The sequence below is a fragment of the Propithecus coquereli genome, unplaced genomic scaffold, assembly GCF_000956105.1.
Source record: "Propithecus coquereli isolate 6110/MARCELLA unplaced genomic scaffold, Pcoq_1.0 Scaffold339, whole genome shotgun sequence".
In the NCBI taxonomy this organism is placed as follows: domain Eukaryota; kingdom Metazoa; phylum Chordata; class Mammalia; order Primates; family Indriidae; genus Propithecus; species Propithecus coquereli.
The window spans coordinates 1,877,050-1,894,858 of record NW_012149052.1 but is presented as its reverse complement, the minus strand read 5'-3'; the positions used below and the strand labels follow the sequence as shown (position 1 = coordinate 1,894,858).

Below are 17,809 nucleotides of genomic sequence, written 5' to 3'. Positions count from 1 at the left end.
ATTCTTTCTTCAGGGAGGAATTACTGGTTTGGTTAAAGGGGATGGATATGTCTAAGGTTTCAGATACATATTGCCAAGTTGATCACCCCAGGAAAGTTGTGCAGATTTGCCATAATCAGTATGTTCCATAACTCTTGAAATTTTAGCAGCTTTAGACCTAGCAGGTCAGTTATTCCAGTTAACTTAGGGTTCAAATTTGCCTTAGTTTTAATCATTTAAAAATACTAATAATTATGATGCAACCCTTCATTACTTTGAGAAGCCAAGGGGTCTTATTCTCTAATTGCAGATTCATCTGTAAGAGCTATGAGGGACAACAAATGATTAAATAGCCAACGATCCAATTAGAAATGTCCAGGGGTTTTCCTGTAGAGGTCACTGTTACTGTTAATTTATGCCTGCAAAGAAACTAAAATAGTCATGCATTTAAGAATGCATGCACATTGATTTGCAATGCCCAATTTGTCTGCATTTCTTAAACTATAAAATAAATAATAAGACCTTGCAGGCAGATAGCACCACAATGCCAAGTTCTTTATATAATGACACATACCACTCCACTCAATATGCTCATCAGTTTGAATTGATAAAATATATGCTATTCATATGAAAGGCACTTAAGGCTGCTCTTACTAGAGGAAGCATTAGCTAATTGCCTCACACCATAAAGTGTTTACATGGCACAAGCAGATTTGAAGAGAAGGAAAAGAACATTTATTGCTGTGGCCGACAGGGTCCTCTCTGGCCACCTTCCCTTTTCTGCATCTCCCCTTTTCTGCATCAAAATTTACACAGACCAAAGTCCGATGTAATCTGCATCCTATCGTGCTACTTGAATACAAAGAGGAGCTTTTTAATTTTTAAGTTTTTATTAATGCTTTTCAAACATGACCCCGACGTCCCAGGAGCCAGGCCAACGTGCCGGCGCAGACACAATGGCAAGGCGGCTGTCAGGCTTCAGGGCTGGGGCAGGGAACTTGACAGGTGCGACCGAGAACGTGTCAGCTCTTTCTACAAAGCAGAATTCTTTCCCACCATAAGATGCAAAGCATCCAGCCACTTTCCATTCACTGCTTCCCCACCTCCCCTGCCCCGGAGGCGTAGGAAGGGCTGGGAAGGAAGTGCTGTTTACCCTCGGCTCTTGCACTTTTTATAACTGAACCCAGTGGCGGCTCCTCAAGGGCCCAGCCGCTCTTTACAGGCGGCCTCCCGAGCTGACCCAGGGCTTTGGCCAAGCCCGAGCTGGGCTGGGCGTCCGGGAAGCGGAAGGAGCCCGTCTAGGAAAGCCGGGTCCGTGTAGTGCGGGGGCTGGTGTGCAAGTCTCAACTCGAGATCGGAGTGGAGACCTCGGCCTCGCCCTGGCGCTCTGTGTCCCGCGGCAGACGCTCGGCTCAGCCTCACTCCTCTCTCAGTCCGCTGCCGCCGCCTCCACGAGGCTGTGAGTTGGCGAAACTCACTCACCTGTCAGAACCCGGATCTGGCGGGGAGAAGGACTTGGCGGCCAGAGTGCGCCGGTTGCAGCAATCTCGGCAGGCGGCCCTCCCCGCGCCGGGACGCCGCAGCCAGCGAGGCAGTCTCGGGGGCTGTTCGTGGAGACTCGAGGGCCCCCGGCTCCGCGCCCCCACTTACCTGCTCGCTCCCTTTGGCTCCCAAGCGCCATCGGCTTGGAGTGCCCAACTCGGGCAGACGCCAGGGCTGCAGGTTCGAGACGCTCCGCCTCCTCCTGCCACTTAGAACCGCGAGCGCCAGCGGAAACCCTTCCACTCCGTCTTAGTCTGCGGTCATTGCTGAGGTTTTCGGGACTTTCCAGGCAAGGGCTAGCCAGGTCCTTTGCCTCCAACTCACGCCGCCCCTGCAGCCCGCCTGGGACACCCCAGGTCCGGGGGATTCTACTCTCTCCCGGGGAACCGACGCCCCAACTTTCTACGCGCTGTCTGCGCCCCCCTGACTGGCCGTCGGCTCTTGCGCCAAGAGAGTCGCACGCATCTTCCTGGGGCCAGCAACGCTCCCAACCTCTTAGCTCGCCCTCCTCCTCCCCGGAGCGAGTGTGGGGCTGGGCGAGCCCGGATCCGGGGTGCACTTGAGCGATCCCAGCTCTCGGGATTCGCCCAAGCCTCAGAGCCGACCCTCGAGGGGGTCCAGGCCTCTTACTCTGAACCTCAGATCCGCCCCCGTCTTTTCTCTCCAAACCCCCGTGCCCGCCGCGTACAGGCCGGGCGGAGTACCTGGGCGCGCGGGCCGCATCGCCCCGTCGGGTGCCGAGCGCACCATGGCCGGCTGCTGCTGTCTGTCGGCGGAGGAGAAGGAATCGCAGCGCATCAGCGCGGAGATCGAGCGGCAGCTTCGTCGGGACAAGAAGGACGCGCGCCGCGAGCTCAAGCTGCTGCTGCTGGGTGAGTGGCTGCGTCTCCCGACCCCCGCGACCCAGGAGTTCCCCTCCCAAGCCCTCCGCCCGCCCTGACCCCGCCGCGCCTGGTCCGCCGAGCCCAGTGTCCCGTCTTGGGTTCAGCTCTCGCTCTGACCCTCGAGCTTTCAGTTCTAGATGAAGTACATTGAGCGCTAACCATGTGCTGGACCGTACTGGGTTCTTACGGGCACCTCCACCTGTGATGTGGGCAGGTGATGTCCCCATTCTACAGAATTAAAAATAGAGGCCCAGAAAATTGACAAATTTGCCATGATTGAGAAAAGGCAAAGCGAGACCAGGTCAGTTGTAGGGGTGACGCCCATGCTAGTAGCAACTCTCCGGACTCCGTGATCCCTTACGCCTGCCTCCCATGGGTCCCTTTGGCGAGGCCTGTCTGTTTGCAGAGGACCCAAAGCTCCCCCGCCCAGAGGGACTCAGGCCCCTCCTGGGGTTTGATTCTCCCGCCCTGCTGTCTCCTGCGGTTTTCATACAGCTCCTTTGGTCTCTCTGCAAAGGTCTAGGTAGGACCCACCTACTTTCAAAAACAGAAAGAAAACAGTAAACAGTAAACCTTAAAAGGTTTGCCTAATTTGTGCCATAAGGCCAGGATCCCACCTTTAGGAATTTCTAGAACACTGTTCGATCCATTTGCTGTTTGAGGAATATCTCAGTACCTTTTCCTTTTAGACTGTGATATTAGCTGTTGATTTTTTTTCCCTAAATAACTACAAGTATTACAACTTTTTTCTCTTATCCCTTCCAGGCAGGAATCCTCTCTTATACCATCTGTCTATTTGTCTTTAGTATAAGGTGTCACCCTCCCAGAAGGCTTCAAGGAAAGAAAAGTGGATCTAATTAGTATAAAACGGAGGTTTTTAGCCAGTACTGCCTTCAGACCTGGATGAAGGAGCCCCCTTGCACTTAGCCCTTGGGTTTAGAGGGCCATTTCTGGCCTTCAGCAGGCCGTGCCCTCCCCACTGGGCTGGGATTCTGTAGATCCAAGGGGGCTGGCTACCCCCAAGACCCAGATGGAATTCCCTGCCCAAAGGGCTGCAAGCCTCCGTCTACGGCCTGAACCCTAGAAGGGCAGGCACACCTGCCTGTGGAGTGAGCAAAGGGGCAGCTATTTGCTGGGGTTGTGGAAGAGCTTGGAAATGTGGGCTGGGTGGGGGGTGGGGGTGGGGAGTCCACATGTGTGTCCAAGAGGTCCCCTTAGGAGGGAGGGAGCCGGGGTGGGGAGGGAAGGGGTCTGTCCATTGCCAGGGCTGCTCTTTCTCTTCTGGTCCATAACCCTGAGGGCTCTGGGAATTCTAAATTGTACCTGGCCTTGCACGCTGTTATAAAGCTACCTTTGTCATAGGAGGATGACATGATAGTTTGCTAGCTTTATTAACATTTTAAAGTAATTGTGTGGGCCTTTCTTTGTCCCAGGCCCCACAAAGAGAATGGGTGCTCCTGGCCTGGCTTTAGCTGCATATGTACTTTTTCTTCTCAAGGGCAGGCTGAACCCTGTATCATTTTGAAATACTCTGATTTGTGTCAGTGTATGAAGTATAGTGTCCAGAATACACCAGGAGCTTGATGAATGCTGGCTCTTTGTATGAAGAAGTATTCAGTAAGCTAAGCTTTACTGTATTGGCAAGAAGCCTATTTGTTTGATGTAAAATGCTTGCATTTGCACTCAAACTAGTGGAGAATGTTTGTAGGTAAATTGTTCTCCCTGAAAGTCGCATTAACTCAGGTGGCTGGAGTGTGTTCTTCATCTCCCAGGGGCCCTTGCCCCAGCCCTCTTCCTGTACCCTTAAGGCACTGCCTGGTCTCCCAAGACCCCCATTTTCATCTTGCCAAGCCATTACTAGCACATCCTCTTAGTGACAACTTTCCTGTGAAAAATAGTTTACAAATCACATGGAGCTATCCAAGGATGGACTTAAAAACCTCTGATTTCATTCAATCTGTAAGGGAGGGGGGCACAGTTCCATTTCTGCTTCTTTAGATAAAGGAAGAGGCAACGACATAGGCATCAGGGACGAGTACGTGCTGTTTTGTCTGAAATCTTGCAGTTTCAGTGAAAAATTCACCCGAGTCTCTATAGTGGGTTAGATCGTCCACTGCTCAGGAGCCTTAGTTGAAAACTCCACTTTGCAAATGGGAGCTTGGGATCCTGTATAAAGCGTGGCATGACCCGAAAAGCCACCAGCTCTTTCACCACGAAGCATGCTTTTGCAACAAAACGATTGAGGATGCTTCTGAAGTGCAGTATCCTGTTTGTGCTTACTAAAAGCATGGGTCAGTGTCCAGTCGGGAAAGATAAAAGCTGTTGTTTGGTTAAGGGCAGTAATTGCAAGATGTCAGCATGATGCCTTCTCATCAGAAGGAGATGGAGAAAATAAAGGAGAGAGTTGAATTTAGTAGAAAGAAATTCCTTATCAGTTCCTTGGATAAAAGTAGGACAAAAAGGAGTTCTGATAAGAACACTGATGGATACTGGTCAGTGTAGGAAGAAAATGTCAGGACAGTAGCAATTAAGTGGGGAAAAATGTGATCTTTTGTTCATTTTAGTGTTAAATGAAGCTTGGTGAAGTGTTGCTTGTTAATTGGGTTGAGTGTCGCCATCAACTCTGATGGCTTAATTTTGGATACAGACCTTACCTTGGAACTGCCTGGAAGGAAGGGGAATTCGTATGTAATTTTTGCTGGCTGTACTAATTTGCTAGGGCTGCTATAACAAAGTACCACAAACTGGGAGGCTTAAACAATGGAAATGTATTTTTTCACAGTTATGGAGGCTGGAAGTTCAAGATCAAGGTGTTGGCAGGTTTGGTTTCTCCTGAGGCCTTTCTTCTTGGCATGCAGACAGCTGCTGTTAGATTAGGTTGGAACTTGAACATACAAATTTTGGTGGGAGGACATAATTCAGCCCATAACACTGGTGTAGAGTATTTTCAGGCCCCAGTGAGGTAGTGTTTTCCATTTTAGTTGACCAGTTGTAGGTTGCACAGTGGTTTGTCTAATTTGTCATGGTAATACTTTAACAGAAATGTTTTGCTTTGAGTTTCCCTTAGTGTTTTCTGAGCCATAAACTGATTTTAAAGTCCCTCTTTCTACTCATACCAAAGAATTGAACATCTGGCTCCCAAAAAGTTTCATCAGATTGATTATAACACAATCCAACTTTAGAACTAGCTGTCCTATTCCTGGGCAGGATGTCCATTTGAGGAAATGGTGCAAATAGTGTGGGTTTCATGTTAGAAAGTGACAACATTGTCCCGCTCTGTGAAGAAGGAAAGGGGTGAAATGGTAAACATGTGCATGTTCCTTCATCTTAGCTTAGTTCCATTCAATAGACTTTTCCAAAGTGCGAGGCACCATGTTTAGTGTGGGGATTCATTTCCAAGGGCTGTGTTGGAGGAGGGTAGTTCACAAATGATTGTTAGGAGGAACATAGTCATAAAAGCTTAAGGTAGATGAAGAGAAGGTTCAGGCAGAGTGTAAGTGGGGAGCCTCTGGAGGAGGCATCATCTGAGTAGGGCCTTGAAATATGGGGACCATCCACATGCCAGGGCTTGGGTAAGAGATGCCCAAACTCTCTTGACCTGCCTAGAGACATTTCTCAGGGCAGTAAGTGGTGTTCTTAGGATCTGGGATAATATGAAGGACTCCTAGGGGGCCGATACCATTGAGTTATCTTTAATCTTAAGCAGTTATGTGAATATTGTGTTCACTGTAAAACAGATGTTGCTATATATATATTTTATCATAATGTGCTTCAGAAAGGGGGACTATGCGGCTTTATCTGTGGCTTATGTCCATCCTGGCTGGAATAAACCAACCTCACTGCTGGGAACGTGGCCAGTGTTCCCTGCAAAAAACCGGGTCCCTTTGGTAGAGTTGCAAGGGATAAGAAAATAATAGAGAGAAATGGAAAATGGAAGAAATAAAAGAATACTCTGAGACAAAGATATAGTTTTATAAGTTTATAAAGATTATAGGCAAAGCGGGAGCTCAGGGGGCTCAGACCTCTCTGTTGGTCTCAAAAGCCCCGAATGAGGTCTTACATGGCAACTTACAGGAAATAGTGAACAATTGTCAGGGGTAACAGATTTACATAACAACAGGTAGTTCCTCTCAGGTTAACAGATTTTTAAAAGGCTTTTACAGAAGGCTTCTACAGATTCTTTAACTAATTCTATTTACATGAGCAAACGGTTACAAAGTCTTTCAAAGGTTAATTTCTAAATTCTAAGGTAAGTTTATCATTTAAACAGAGGGGTTAAACAGAGATATGTAGGCTCCATGTTTATTAGGTTATCGTGAATGGAGACAGGTAGTCTAGAGTGGTTTAAACAAAAGCTTTGCTTTTAGCCATTCGGGAAGCTGTCGTTTCCGGGAAGCTGTTTGTTCTGGAGGGCACTCCATTGTCAGCTCTCAGCCTAGTTTTTAACAGATTCGCTTGTGCTTTACAAAGCAAATCCAATTCTTTAGGTCTGAGAAACGTGGTGCCTCGTGGGATACAGCCGCTACTGCCTTTCAGAGACGCCCTTCCGAGTATAACAGCATTCGAAATGCAAACCAACACGTTCACATATTCTTTCAGGGCAAAGCTCTGTAAAACTATTAAGACAAATCCTGTCCCAAAACACGTTTAATACTAATTCATGGAGCGACACCTCACCAGATATATAAGCACAGTCCACTTCTGAAACATCAGTAAATTTAGCCTTGATGCAATTATTTGTGTCCAATCTGATACCCTTGTCCCAGTTTTGTCACTCAACCCCAAATGTCCTTAGTGGCATTTCCCCTCCCTCCAGTACAGGAGCCAGTGTAGGCTCAGGGATTGCATTTGGTTCTCATGTTCTTTTAGTTTCTTTAATGGAAGCTTTTCACTGGCCCTTATTGCTTTTGTGTCATTGAATTTTTGAAGAATATAGTCCCCTGTCCCTTTATAAACAGGGTGTTTCTGATTTGGGCTTTATCTGATGATTTCCTTGTGGCTAGAGGTTCCAACTATGCTTTCTTGACTGAACACTGGGTAGGTGCCGTTGTGTCCTTCTTGGGGGTGGCATCTGGAGGCACACAATGTCCATTTGCCCCTCAGTGGTGATAGTAAATTTGGTTGCCTGGTTGAGATCTCTGCTTTATCCACTGTATCATAATTTTGTGGAGAGACACTTTCTAAGACCATGCAAATACCCTGCTCCTCATCAAAATGTCCCTCTGGATTTAGTCAGCTATTGAGGACTCCTGCCCAATCCAGTCTAGAACGTGATGGCTGCAACTCTAGCACACTTTCCATATTTGCCATTTGGCCTTGACATTCTGCTGCAAGATTCCCTTTGCCCCTGTTTATTTATTTGTTTATTCATTTATCCATACAGATGCATGAATCCTTAGTTTCTTCCTTCAATGGTTTTTACTTCGTTACTGTTCTGAATCATCTTAGTGCTCAAACTGTACCAGATATGTGCAATGAGATCCCCTTCAAGCTGGCTCCTGTGTCGCTGTGACATGTCCCCATCATTTTTGTTGAACATGTCCTTGCTTTCTGGTGTAACAATATGCTCCAGGCTCATCTTGTCCCCATCCTTCCTCGGCCAAGGGAGAAATCAGCCATCTCTCCCAGGGGCCCCAGTGACTTTTAGTGGAGAACTGCACCTTTTCTTTTAAGATGTTTAAGCCACTTGAAACAAAGATGTCGAGTCCACTAATTCAAATCACTTACCAGTACAGTATCTAAGTACCTAAAGAATCAAGTTTCTAAATCATGTTGTTAGAGAATGAAATTTTTATGGCTTTAATGAGTCTAAAGCTGTGAGCAGATATAAAATGGAAAAATCAGACAGTGGAGTTTGGCAAAAAAGCAATGCAAAAAATGTCTTAACCCTTAAAGGGTCTTTGTTTTTCTTTTAAAAGGATACCTTTTAGTCTATATCATCTTTTGCTTTCTCTTTTCCTGTGATACTTAAATCACAAGGGAGAAATATTGTAAGAACTCCCATCTGTAGGGCTGTAAGGAGAGAGGTAGTGATTTTGGGAAGTCAGAGAGAGGGGTTTTCCGTGAATCATTGTAGCCAAGTAAGATGTTACTAAAGACAGAGATTGAAATTCAATCAAAGAGGGGACTTCATTGGAAGGATTCTCACCAGCACATCTCATGGCATTAAAAGAAGATTTGAATAATAAAGACCGGGAAAGAGAAAGTGCCAGAGAAGTTGCAGTGGGGGACCCTTCTCCAGGGCACGGCCAGCAACAGGACTTGACTCCACACCCTCACACCCGGTGTGAGACCAGGGTGCACTCCTGGATCCATCAGTTCTGGCCAGGAGACATGCATCACGGACATGGCTGTCACCTGAGTATGGGTGGCCAGGCTGGGATCCCTGTGAGCCAGGCAGTCGTGGCTGCAAACACTGTCAGAGGAAGGAAGTGTACTAGCAGGAATCCAAGGGCTGTAATGGTGGAAGGGACTCAAGAGCCTCTGCAGGAGCCCTGGCTTTCATTATGCGTGATTGGCTCTCTGCTGAGGGGTAAATTAGCTGTGCCAGGGTTCTTGGTTGCAGATTATGTAAGCAGAAGAATAATTTATTGGAGGGGAAGCAGGAAACAGAGAATCGATGGGAATTGGACGGCAGGCTCTGTAAAAGGACAGAATCCAAGGGACTCTGGATGCAGCAAACACCAGTATTGGACGGCGCTGCCAAGGACCACAGCCAGGGAACTTCACCACCCTGATGGTGGCTGATGCTGCCAGACACTTACCTGCACAGCAGTGCTGCAAGACAGCTGTGACCATCTCCTGCACCCTGTGCCACTTTTCAAAATCTCAGGCTGTCTGATTGTACCAGGTTGCTAGGGAGAGGCACAATGCCATGGTGGTTAAAAGCACGTTCTTCGGAGCCAGCTTGCTGGGTTTAAAATCTAGGCTCCTCCACTGATGAGCTGTATGCATCCTTGAATGTATATTAGTTTTCTCATCTGCTAAATGGGAATAAGGACCCTATGAGGTTATGAGAAGTAAATGAGTCATTATTGTTAGTGTTTAGAGCACTGCCTGGCACACAGTCAGGGCTATTTATTTTCAGTGTTTGTTAAATAAAATTCTGACAGCCTTAGGCTCCCACCATAGGGAAGGGGGTGGGCTGTCTCCTGCCTTTCTTGGAATTCTTCCCCCAAAGGAAGAGTACTGAGATTCTGGGCAGCCCTAAATGACAAAAGTCTGCAACAAAAATGTAAGACTTTCCATAAAGAAAGAAATAAGCTTTTTCTAAATGGATTGGTAAATGCAAACTCAAAGTAAAATCTAAATGTAAACTTTCAGATAATGGGATCATGAAAAGAAGGCAGATGTCTTTAAATATTAAGATGTATTTAATATTACTACAATTAATTTCTTGAATATTTTTTATCATGCTTTTATGATATTGGGATATGAACATGCCACACATGTATCCTATTATCCAGGAAACTCCTGCAACCCATCTGCTGACATTGTCTCTGGTGTTAAACATTTCCCAAATCTCACCACTTCTTCCTGTATCTGAAGGTGTGTTATTGCAATGTCCTCCTGATTTCCCACTGTCCACATTTGCCCTTTTTTGATCCATTTTAAAACTTAGATCGTATCATTACCTTGCTCACACTCAGCATCTTACATTACGCTTGGAATGCTTTCCAAACACCTGCCCACCTCTCAGAACGCATGTTGTATCATTCTTCCCCTGGTTCATTGGATGGAAGCTGCACTCACCTCCTTTCTATTCTTTGAACACATCAGCCTTTTTCTTACTTCTGGGTCTTTGGTCTTGCTCTTTCTTCTGCCTGGAACATTCTTCTCTGTTCCCCTCTCTTGCTCCAGGTATATGGCTGTTTCACCCTTATCTTCACATCTCAGCTCAAAAGTTCATCTCTCTACGAGGCCTTTCCTGATTACGCTACCTGCAGTCATCCTTGCACATTGTACTTTTAATTGCTCAATTCTATTACTTGGTTTTGTTTCTTCCTAGCTTTTATCTTGGAATTAATCTTAAATTCTTATTTGCTTACCTGTTGGTTTCTCTGCCCGCACCAGACTGCAAGCTCCATGAGAGTGGGACTGTGCCTGTCTTATTGTTCCTGTCCTGGCACCTGAACCAACACTATGCTTGGTACAATATTTTAATAATCGCTGAATGGTACAGCATGAGCACTGACAAGCCAGAATGGTACTTGGCCAATCAGAAATGACATAGGCCAGTTGACTATAAAATATCAAATATTTTTCAATGAATGCATGTTGAGATTATGGGTAGAAAAAGCAAGCACTCATGATTATTCAGAGCCCTGTCATTACTTAGTTATAAAATGAGACCAGATACTTAATATATTAGTCTTAGTTTCAGTGGTTTTTATCCTGAATAAACTTTTGCATATAAAATAAAAGAGTTGTAATAAAAGCTAGTTTTCTAGAATATAAACATGAAACAGAAGCACTGCCTATGTGATATGCTTCCTCCTTGTACTCTCAGGATTAATTATAACAACAACAAAAATAATTTTAACAATAGATTGGATAAAGTTAAAACATACTTTCTAATTTAAGAAAATTATGAAAATTTCTTATGGGATTGCTGAAAGGGTATGAAAATTCATCCCATATGTGGTTTGAATTTTGCAAAAGTTAAATTTTCTCTGCAGTTTATGGGTGAGGTTAAGTCAACATCCACTCAGTTACTGGCAATTGTAGGTTTCAGGGACTAGAACAGCTGGATCTCACTGTTACTCTCACCTTCCAGCACGTGCCTCTTGGGCTTTAAGAGTCCATTATAAAGAGGGTCAAGGTGAAGAAAGCTGAGCGACATTCTCCAAATTGTGGAACAAAAAAGGCACTTAACAAGCAAAGAACAGTGAAAAGTGATAAGACTTAGAAAGTTGAGAGTTAAAGCCAGGAGAAGTCTGATTCATTCATGACCCAGTTCCTCTTAATGAGAACTGGTTTATTTTCTCAAGAAGTCATTATTCCAGCAGCATCTAAACATCAGCAGTAAATATGTCTGGAGTCCATAGCTCTTCCCCTACCTCCCTTTTCCCCAGCTCCAAAAAGTAGTTCCCGTGTGCTACCAGCCTGCCCGTCTGGGCGGGGTGCCTACCACTGCAAGGTCATGATAGAACTACCATGTACCTACAGAAGGGCATGTGCAGAGGAGGGTCAACTGCGTGAAGCACCTGCTGGCACCTCTTCTCAGAGAGGAGGGACCTGATGTGTGGCCATAACTTAGCACTGCGAGATGCACAGAGTGTTTAGGCCCTGGAAACCTGAGTTTCTTTTTTTGGTGAGGGGGAGCTCTGAGTTACTGAGTATATGACCATGAGCAAGACATTTCCTCTGAACCCCAGAGTCCTCACCTGTAGAGTGAAAAATTTGGACCAGGTAACCTTTGCGGTCTTTCCAATTCTGTCATCAGATGTTTTATACAAGTGGTTCTCAAAGTGTGTTCCTAGGATCAGCAACATCAGCATCAGCACCTCCTGGGACTTGATTAGAAATGCAAGCTCTCAGTCCCCATTGTAATTCTCTGAATCAGACATTCTGGAGTGGGGCCAGCAATCTGTACAATAAAAAGCCCTCCAGGCAATCCTGATACATGCTCAAGTGTGAGAACCTCTTTTATAGCATTGGCCTGGAGCTCAGGAGCTGGCTAGCCTCTGATTGCCACTCTCAGCCCTAAGCCTAACATTTCAGCAGATTCCCAGGAGGCACCCAGGGCGGACCTGTCTAGGGGATACTCTGTTTCTTGACGTGGAAGCAATCTCTCCTTCATCAATGTGATAAAGGGTCTTTGGGGTCTGAGCTGGGTTATGTGTAAGGGTTTCAGCATTTGTCCCAAAGAGGAAGAGCAGCACATATGTACATCTTACCTTGGCAAGAGTCATTACAAAAAGCAACAAATGTTCACGTTTGCATGGACCCTTGCACTTGGATGTACCATTCAAAAAGTTGTATGCCTATAAACTGCAATGGCCTTTTGGATAATCACCGTTAAGTAGTTATCTTTCTATCATGGACTTATGCTGCTGAGCAAGCATATTCCAGTAAGAGCCATCATACATCAGTCTTCTCACTGAAAATTCACCCTCCATGGAACACTGGTTGCTGCTATGGTTTGCAAGTTTGTCCCCTCCAAATCTCACGTTGACATTTGATCCCCAATGCTGGAGGTGGGGCCTAATGGGAGGTGTTTGGGTGATGGGGCCAGATCCCTCATGAATAGAGTAATGCCCTCCCTAGGGAGTGAGTGAGTTCTCACTCTATTAGTTCCCCAAGAGCTGGTTGTTTAAAAGAGCCTGGCATCTCCTTCCACCCCCTCTTGCTTCCTCTCTCATCATGTGAGCTCTGCATGTGCTGCCTCCCCTTCACCTTCTGCCACTAGTGGAAGCAGCCTGAGGTCTTCACCAGATGTAGCTGCCCAATCTTGAACTTTCCAGCCATCAGAATCATGAGCCAAACAAACCTTTTTTCTTTATAAATTACCCAGTCTCGGATGTTTTCTTTATAGTAACACAAAACAGACTGAGACAGCTGGTATTGGAGGTACATCCAAGGGGTAATATTTCTGGTTGTCACGTTTGCTTTTTGAAAATTAAGTGACTGATAAATTATCATGTTTTGTACTTTTTTAAATGACTGAGATAAAAAAGTGTAACTTATTTGTGTATTGTTTTGCCTGAAAGGCATCTTCTGTATTGATGGTCGGTTGTCAATTATCGTCAGACGGCTCATCCATGCCACTCCTCTCTTGACTCTGCCATAAATAAAACCTTCCTTTTTGAATAACTAAGTTTTGTTTCTGTTGCTTAGCTACTGTATAATAAAAAAATATAGGCTAATTATATTACTAACCAAAATCAAATAAATGAAGGTGACAAACCATTTTCAGAATCGCCATCTAATCTACACAGTGGTAAGTCACAGTAGTCCAAGTTGATGCCACTCAAAATGCAGCTGTGGGCCCATGTGTGTCTGTGCACACAAGACCACTGCAGAAATCGAGAGCAGGCACTGAGAAACTTTTATAGCAATTTTAACATTGCTGTGTCATCAAAGATTATTTTCATTATTTTTCATAAATGTATCTGGCTTCAACTCATGGGAAATTTTTAAAAAATAGATCCTGTACCACAGAGTTTGAGGAACACAAGTGCAAACCTTCATTACATGGATGAGGTGGATAAGGTCTAGAGACCGAGGAGACTTGGCGGATGTCACAGGGCTCAGTGGTCAGTAGCTAATTGGAAGAAGAGCCAAGGCTCAGTCTGAGTCTTCATGCTGAATTTCTTAGTTTCAGAGGCAACACTGATTATACAACATGCTAGTACTGACTTGAAAACAGCCTTTCCAGAAAGCATACACCACCATCCCAAATATAAACATCAATGCAAAGGCATCTAACCCTCAAAAATGTTAAAATTGTGTGGATAAGTCTTGGAATCAAGGATATAAATAATTTTCTCTCTCTTGTTCCTAACCAGGTAGTACAAACTCAAAACAAAGCAAAACTGCTCTAGTTGTTAATGTATTATGGTATTCAATTTCATGAAATCAATTTAAGTGCTGAAATTAGATTAGAAAAGAGACCTCTGTGTATTGCCATCAGCCCACTGGCTTCTATTTCAAGTGGTCTTGTCATATGAGATCTTGAAAGGAGTTGCTTCACGGAATGGTGGGCTGTTATATATAAAGAAGATTAAAAATAAAAGAGCAACCAAATGTGTGGGAGCTGCAATATCTGAATTGTTGGGGGGGAGGCCACATCTAGGCAACTGATGAGTCAAGAAAGAGTTTGACATGAGATGTTGAACCCCATGAGGGCTTTGCTCACCTTCGAACCCAGCAGTGCTAAACCCAGAGCTTAGCTCAAATACCGGTTGAATGAACATATGTTTCTCTTTTTAGCGGTTTACATGGACTACCAGTTGAGTAGTATGAAGAATTCCTTATGGTAGCTGGAGGCCTCTGTTGTTTGGGATGGCCTAGGAAGGTTCATAAAAGGAATATATGGCTGGGCTGGGCCTTAAAGAAAGGAAAATTAGAAAATTCCAGAATTGATTATTTTCTACATGTGCAATATCTTGACCGATTACTCATTTTGAAGAAGTACCTATGCCTTGATTAGTGGCATCAAGATATGAAAATTGAGCCTGGGTCCCAGAAGTGAAATGAGATTTGGAAAATGTATTTCTTGTATCTCCATAAATACTTTTCCTAGTTATTGTACATGGTAAGATTTTGATATGTAACCCGAACTATAGTGCAAAAATTTGCTAATTGTTCTTTTCCATTACTTCCTTCTGAAATAATTTGCTCCAACCAGAATCCAGAGAGTCTTTCTTGATTCACCTAACACTAATAATGGAAATGGCAATAAGAAAGCAGTGACATTTATATATCCAATCATTATTCCAGGTATTTTAAGTGAATGGTCTCATCTATGCCTCACCATGTTTGAGGTGTCGTTAGTATTTCCCTTTCTACTCTGCAAATGAGGAGACTCAGGCCCTGAGGCAAGTTTCACTGGACAGAGCAGAGCCAGGGTTTGAATCAGGCAGTCTGACTCCAGAGCCTCGATTCTTAATCACAGTCCTGCTTCTGTCTCCCGGAGCCAAACATCTCACCAAAATCTACCCCAGTGGGGTGAATCTCTGGGGTGCCCACTTCTTGCCATCATCTTTGCCATTCTACTTTCCCCCATCTCTTGTCTGGATTACTTCATTATCTCCCACTCCACAGCCAGAGTGACCTTTTAAAAATGTAAATTGGATAGTTGTTTTCCTGCTCAAAACCTTCTATGCTCTGGGTGCAGATCTAAAAATCTGTGTATGGTCTGTGACCCTCTATCTGTCCCCTAACAACCCCTCTGCCGTTATTCCCTATGATGACTCAGTTCTAGCCACAGACCCTTCTTTTAGGACCTTCAGTGGGCCAAACTCATCGTTCTTAGGCCTCTGCACATGCTGACCTGTCTGCCTACAACACTCTTCCTTACCGGTCTCGCAGCTAACTGCTGCTCGTTTTCAGATGCATATTGAATACCTCTTCCTCCTGGAAGCCTCTGCTCACTCTCCAATCCAAGTTAAGTTCCTCAGAACATTCTCTCATAGCACCTTCTACATTTCTTCTTAAAAATAGCACTTATCCTAGCTTGAGACTCTACTTACCATCCTTCTTCCCCACTAGACTCTAAATTTTATGAGTGTAAGGACTATTATAACCCCTGAATCCTCAGCATCTTGTGTAGTGCCTGGGTATTCCATTCCATTTCCTAAATGGACAGTTAGATTACCATTTAGTGTCAGCATTATTGCATAAAAGAAAGGATGTTTTAACTCAAAAAGTAGAAAGGGCCTCATAGAGAATAACACTTTAAATCAAATAAACATAAATTTATAATTCACTCACTATTTGTTCTTTTTAAAATTTTATTTTGGGGCTAATGAAAACTTCATTACATACTGACATTGGACCATGGGCCAATGTTCTGGAGCCAGTGATTTATTGTATGCATCTTATTTGTTTCCTAAGCTTACATATTTTCTTTATGCACAGATGAGAGCACTCTCAATACTTTTTTGCTTTTTTTTTTAAACATAAAAAGCAGCATATTTGTGCAGAGATTGCTAGCAGTCTCCTGAGTATCTGTTCTCTCCTCCTTCTGTAATACAAGACATCTTATCTGGGCATATGGACACCCAGCTAATGACTATATTTCTCAACTTTCCTTGCTGCTAGGTGTGGCCATGTGCCAAAGTTATAGCCCATGAGATGTAAACTGAAGTGATATAGGTAATTTCCGAGTTGTGACCTTAAAAAGAAAGGAGCCTTTCTTTCCTTCTAGGGAGTGATGCTGACTTGATGGTAGGAGCTGCAGCAGCCTTATTTTACCATGATATGGAAGTGGGATGATGAGGATGAAAAAGCAGCGTGACAGTAGGACAGGTGGGAGGGGGGAAGAGGGGATGGGTATATTCACACCTAATGGGTGCAATGTGCACCATCTGGGGGGTGGACACACTTGCAGCTCTGAATTGGGCAAGGCAAAGGCACTATTTGTAACCTAAACATTTGTAGCCCCATAATACTCTGAAATAAAAAAAAAAAAAGCGATGTGATAGAACATGCCTACATCTCTGAGACCATGAAGCTGCCATATTAGTCCTAAGCTATGAATGATTAGACCCTTTTTAAATAGCAGCTAACTTGGTATCTAGCTAAGAAAATATTATACACCCTGTTTTGCCCTTAGCTTTTTAATACTAAACTATATATCTGGGAGTTCTTTCCAAATCATATACAATTGTAAGGCAGAAAAATGAGACTCTAATGTGGGGGAAAAGGGTATAGGATGACTTTATGGGCCAACTGGTGGGCAATGCTCTGTTGGTGTCTCTCATTTTCTCACTATCATCAACATCATAGTAATATATGACATACTCACTGTTTTTTCTGCAACTGAGTTTTTAAGTATTTGACAGGGGCTTTCTGTAACAAAGAAACATTTGCAGCTGCTTGCCTTAATTGATATTAAATTTATTAAAGCTGAATATGAAATGTATTATAAAAGCCTAGTTTTCCTAAGCCTTTAATGTTTAATTTTTTATTTCAAAATATTATGGGGTTACAAATGTTTTTGGTTGCATGTATCAATTTTGTTACACTTGAGTCAGGGTTATAAATCTGTTTTTTTGATATGAAAAAAGTTAAGTGGATTTTACTTAATTCTTTAATTAGTTTTCAGTTTACTACTAAGTTAACTTCACATACTAATTTGGTTAATAAATCTTACTCTCTTAAACATTCCAAAACTGTTTATAAATGTAATCAAATTAAATAATCACATTTATACTGTTAATTCTTGTAGATGAATCACAACTCTGATAGATTATTTAATACCATATTTAAATACATTAAATAAGGAGACCATTAAAAAATCTCAGTGCTGACTAACTAATGTTTACTGTTAGCTTATTTTAAAGTTTAACTTGAGAACATCATTACTATATGTTTGATTTACTTACTCTTATTCTTTCACCTTTATGGGGTTTGCAAAATTCAACTCAACCAGGAAGAGATTTACAATCTCGGCCCAAGAGTTAGGACAATTTTTCAAGCCCATACATTTTCTTACAACCCAAAGCACCACTTATATCTTTATTCCAGTTTTTTGAAAACTTTTAATCGCCTAATTTAATGATTAGATTCTGTACCAACACTACCTGTAATGGCAGCTAGTTTCTTCACTATCGAATTTGTGTTGAAGGAATTCTACACTTGCTACATTTTTTTAAAGCTGTTTCATAGTCAACATCTTTTATTCTTTTGCTGTCCCTTAGTCCCCTAACTTAAAGTAAAGAAGAAAAAAAATAGAT

At 43.6% G+C, this 17,809-nt stretch overlaps 1 protein-coding gene across 1 annotated transcript in view; it reads left to right on the top strand.

The window, feature by feature from the left end:
- The first annotated feature begins 1,767 nt into the window (after positions 1-1,767).
- Positions 1,768-17,809, top strand: part of GNA14 (guanine nucleotide binding protein (G protein), alpha 14) — a 181,342-nt gene continuing 165,300 nt past the window's right edge. The window contains exon 1 of the mRNA XM_012650659.1: positions 1,768-2,393. Within this exon, the coding sequence (XP_012506113.1) occupies positions 2,270-2,393 (124 nt within the window). The 5' untranslated portion in view covers positions 1,768-2,269. The remainder of the gene's footprint in view (positions 2,394-17,809) is intronic.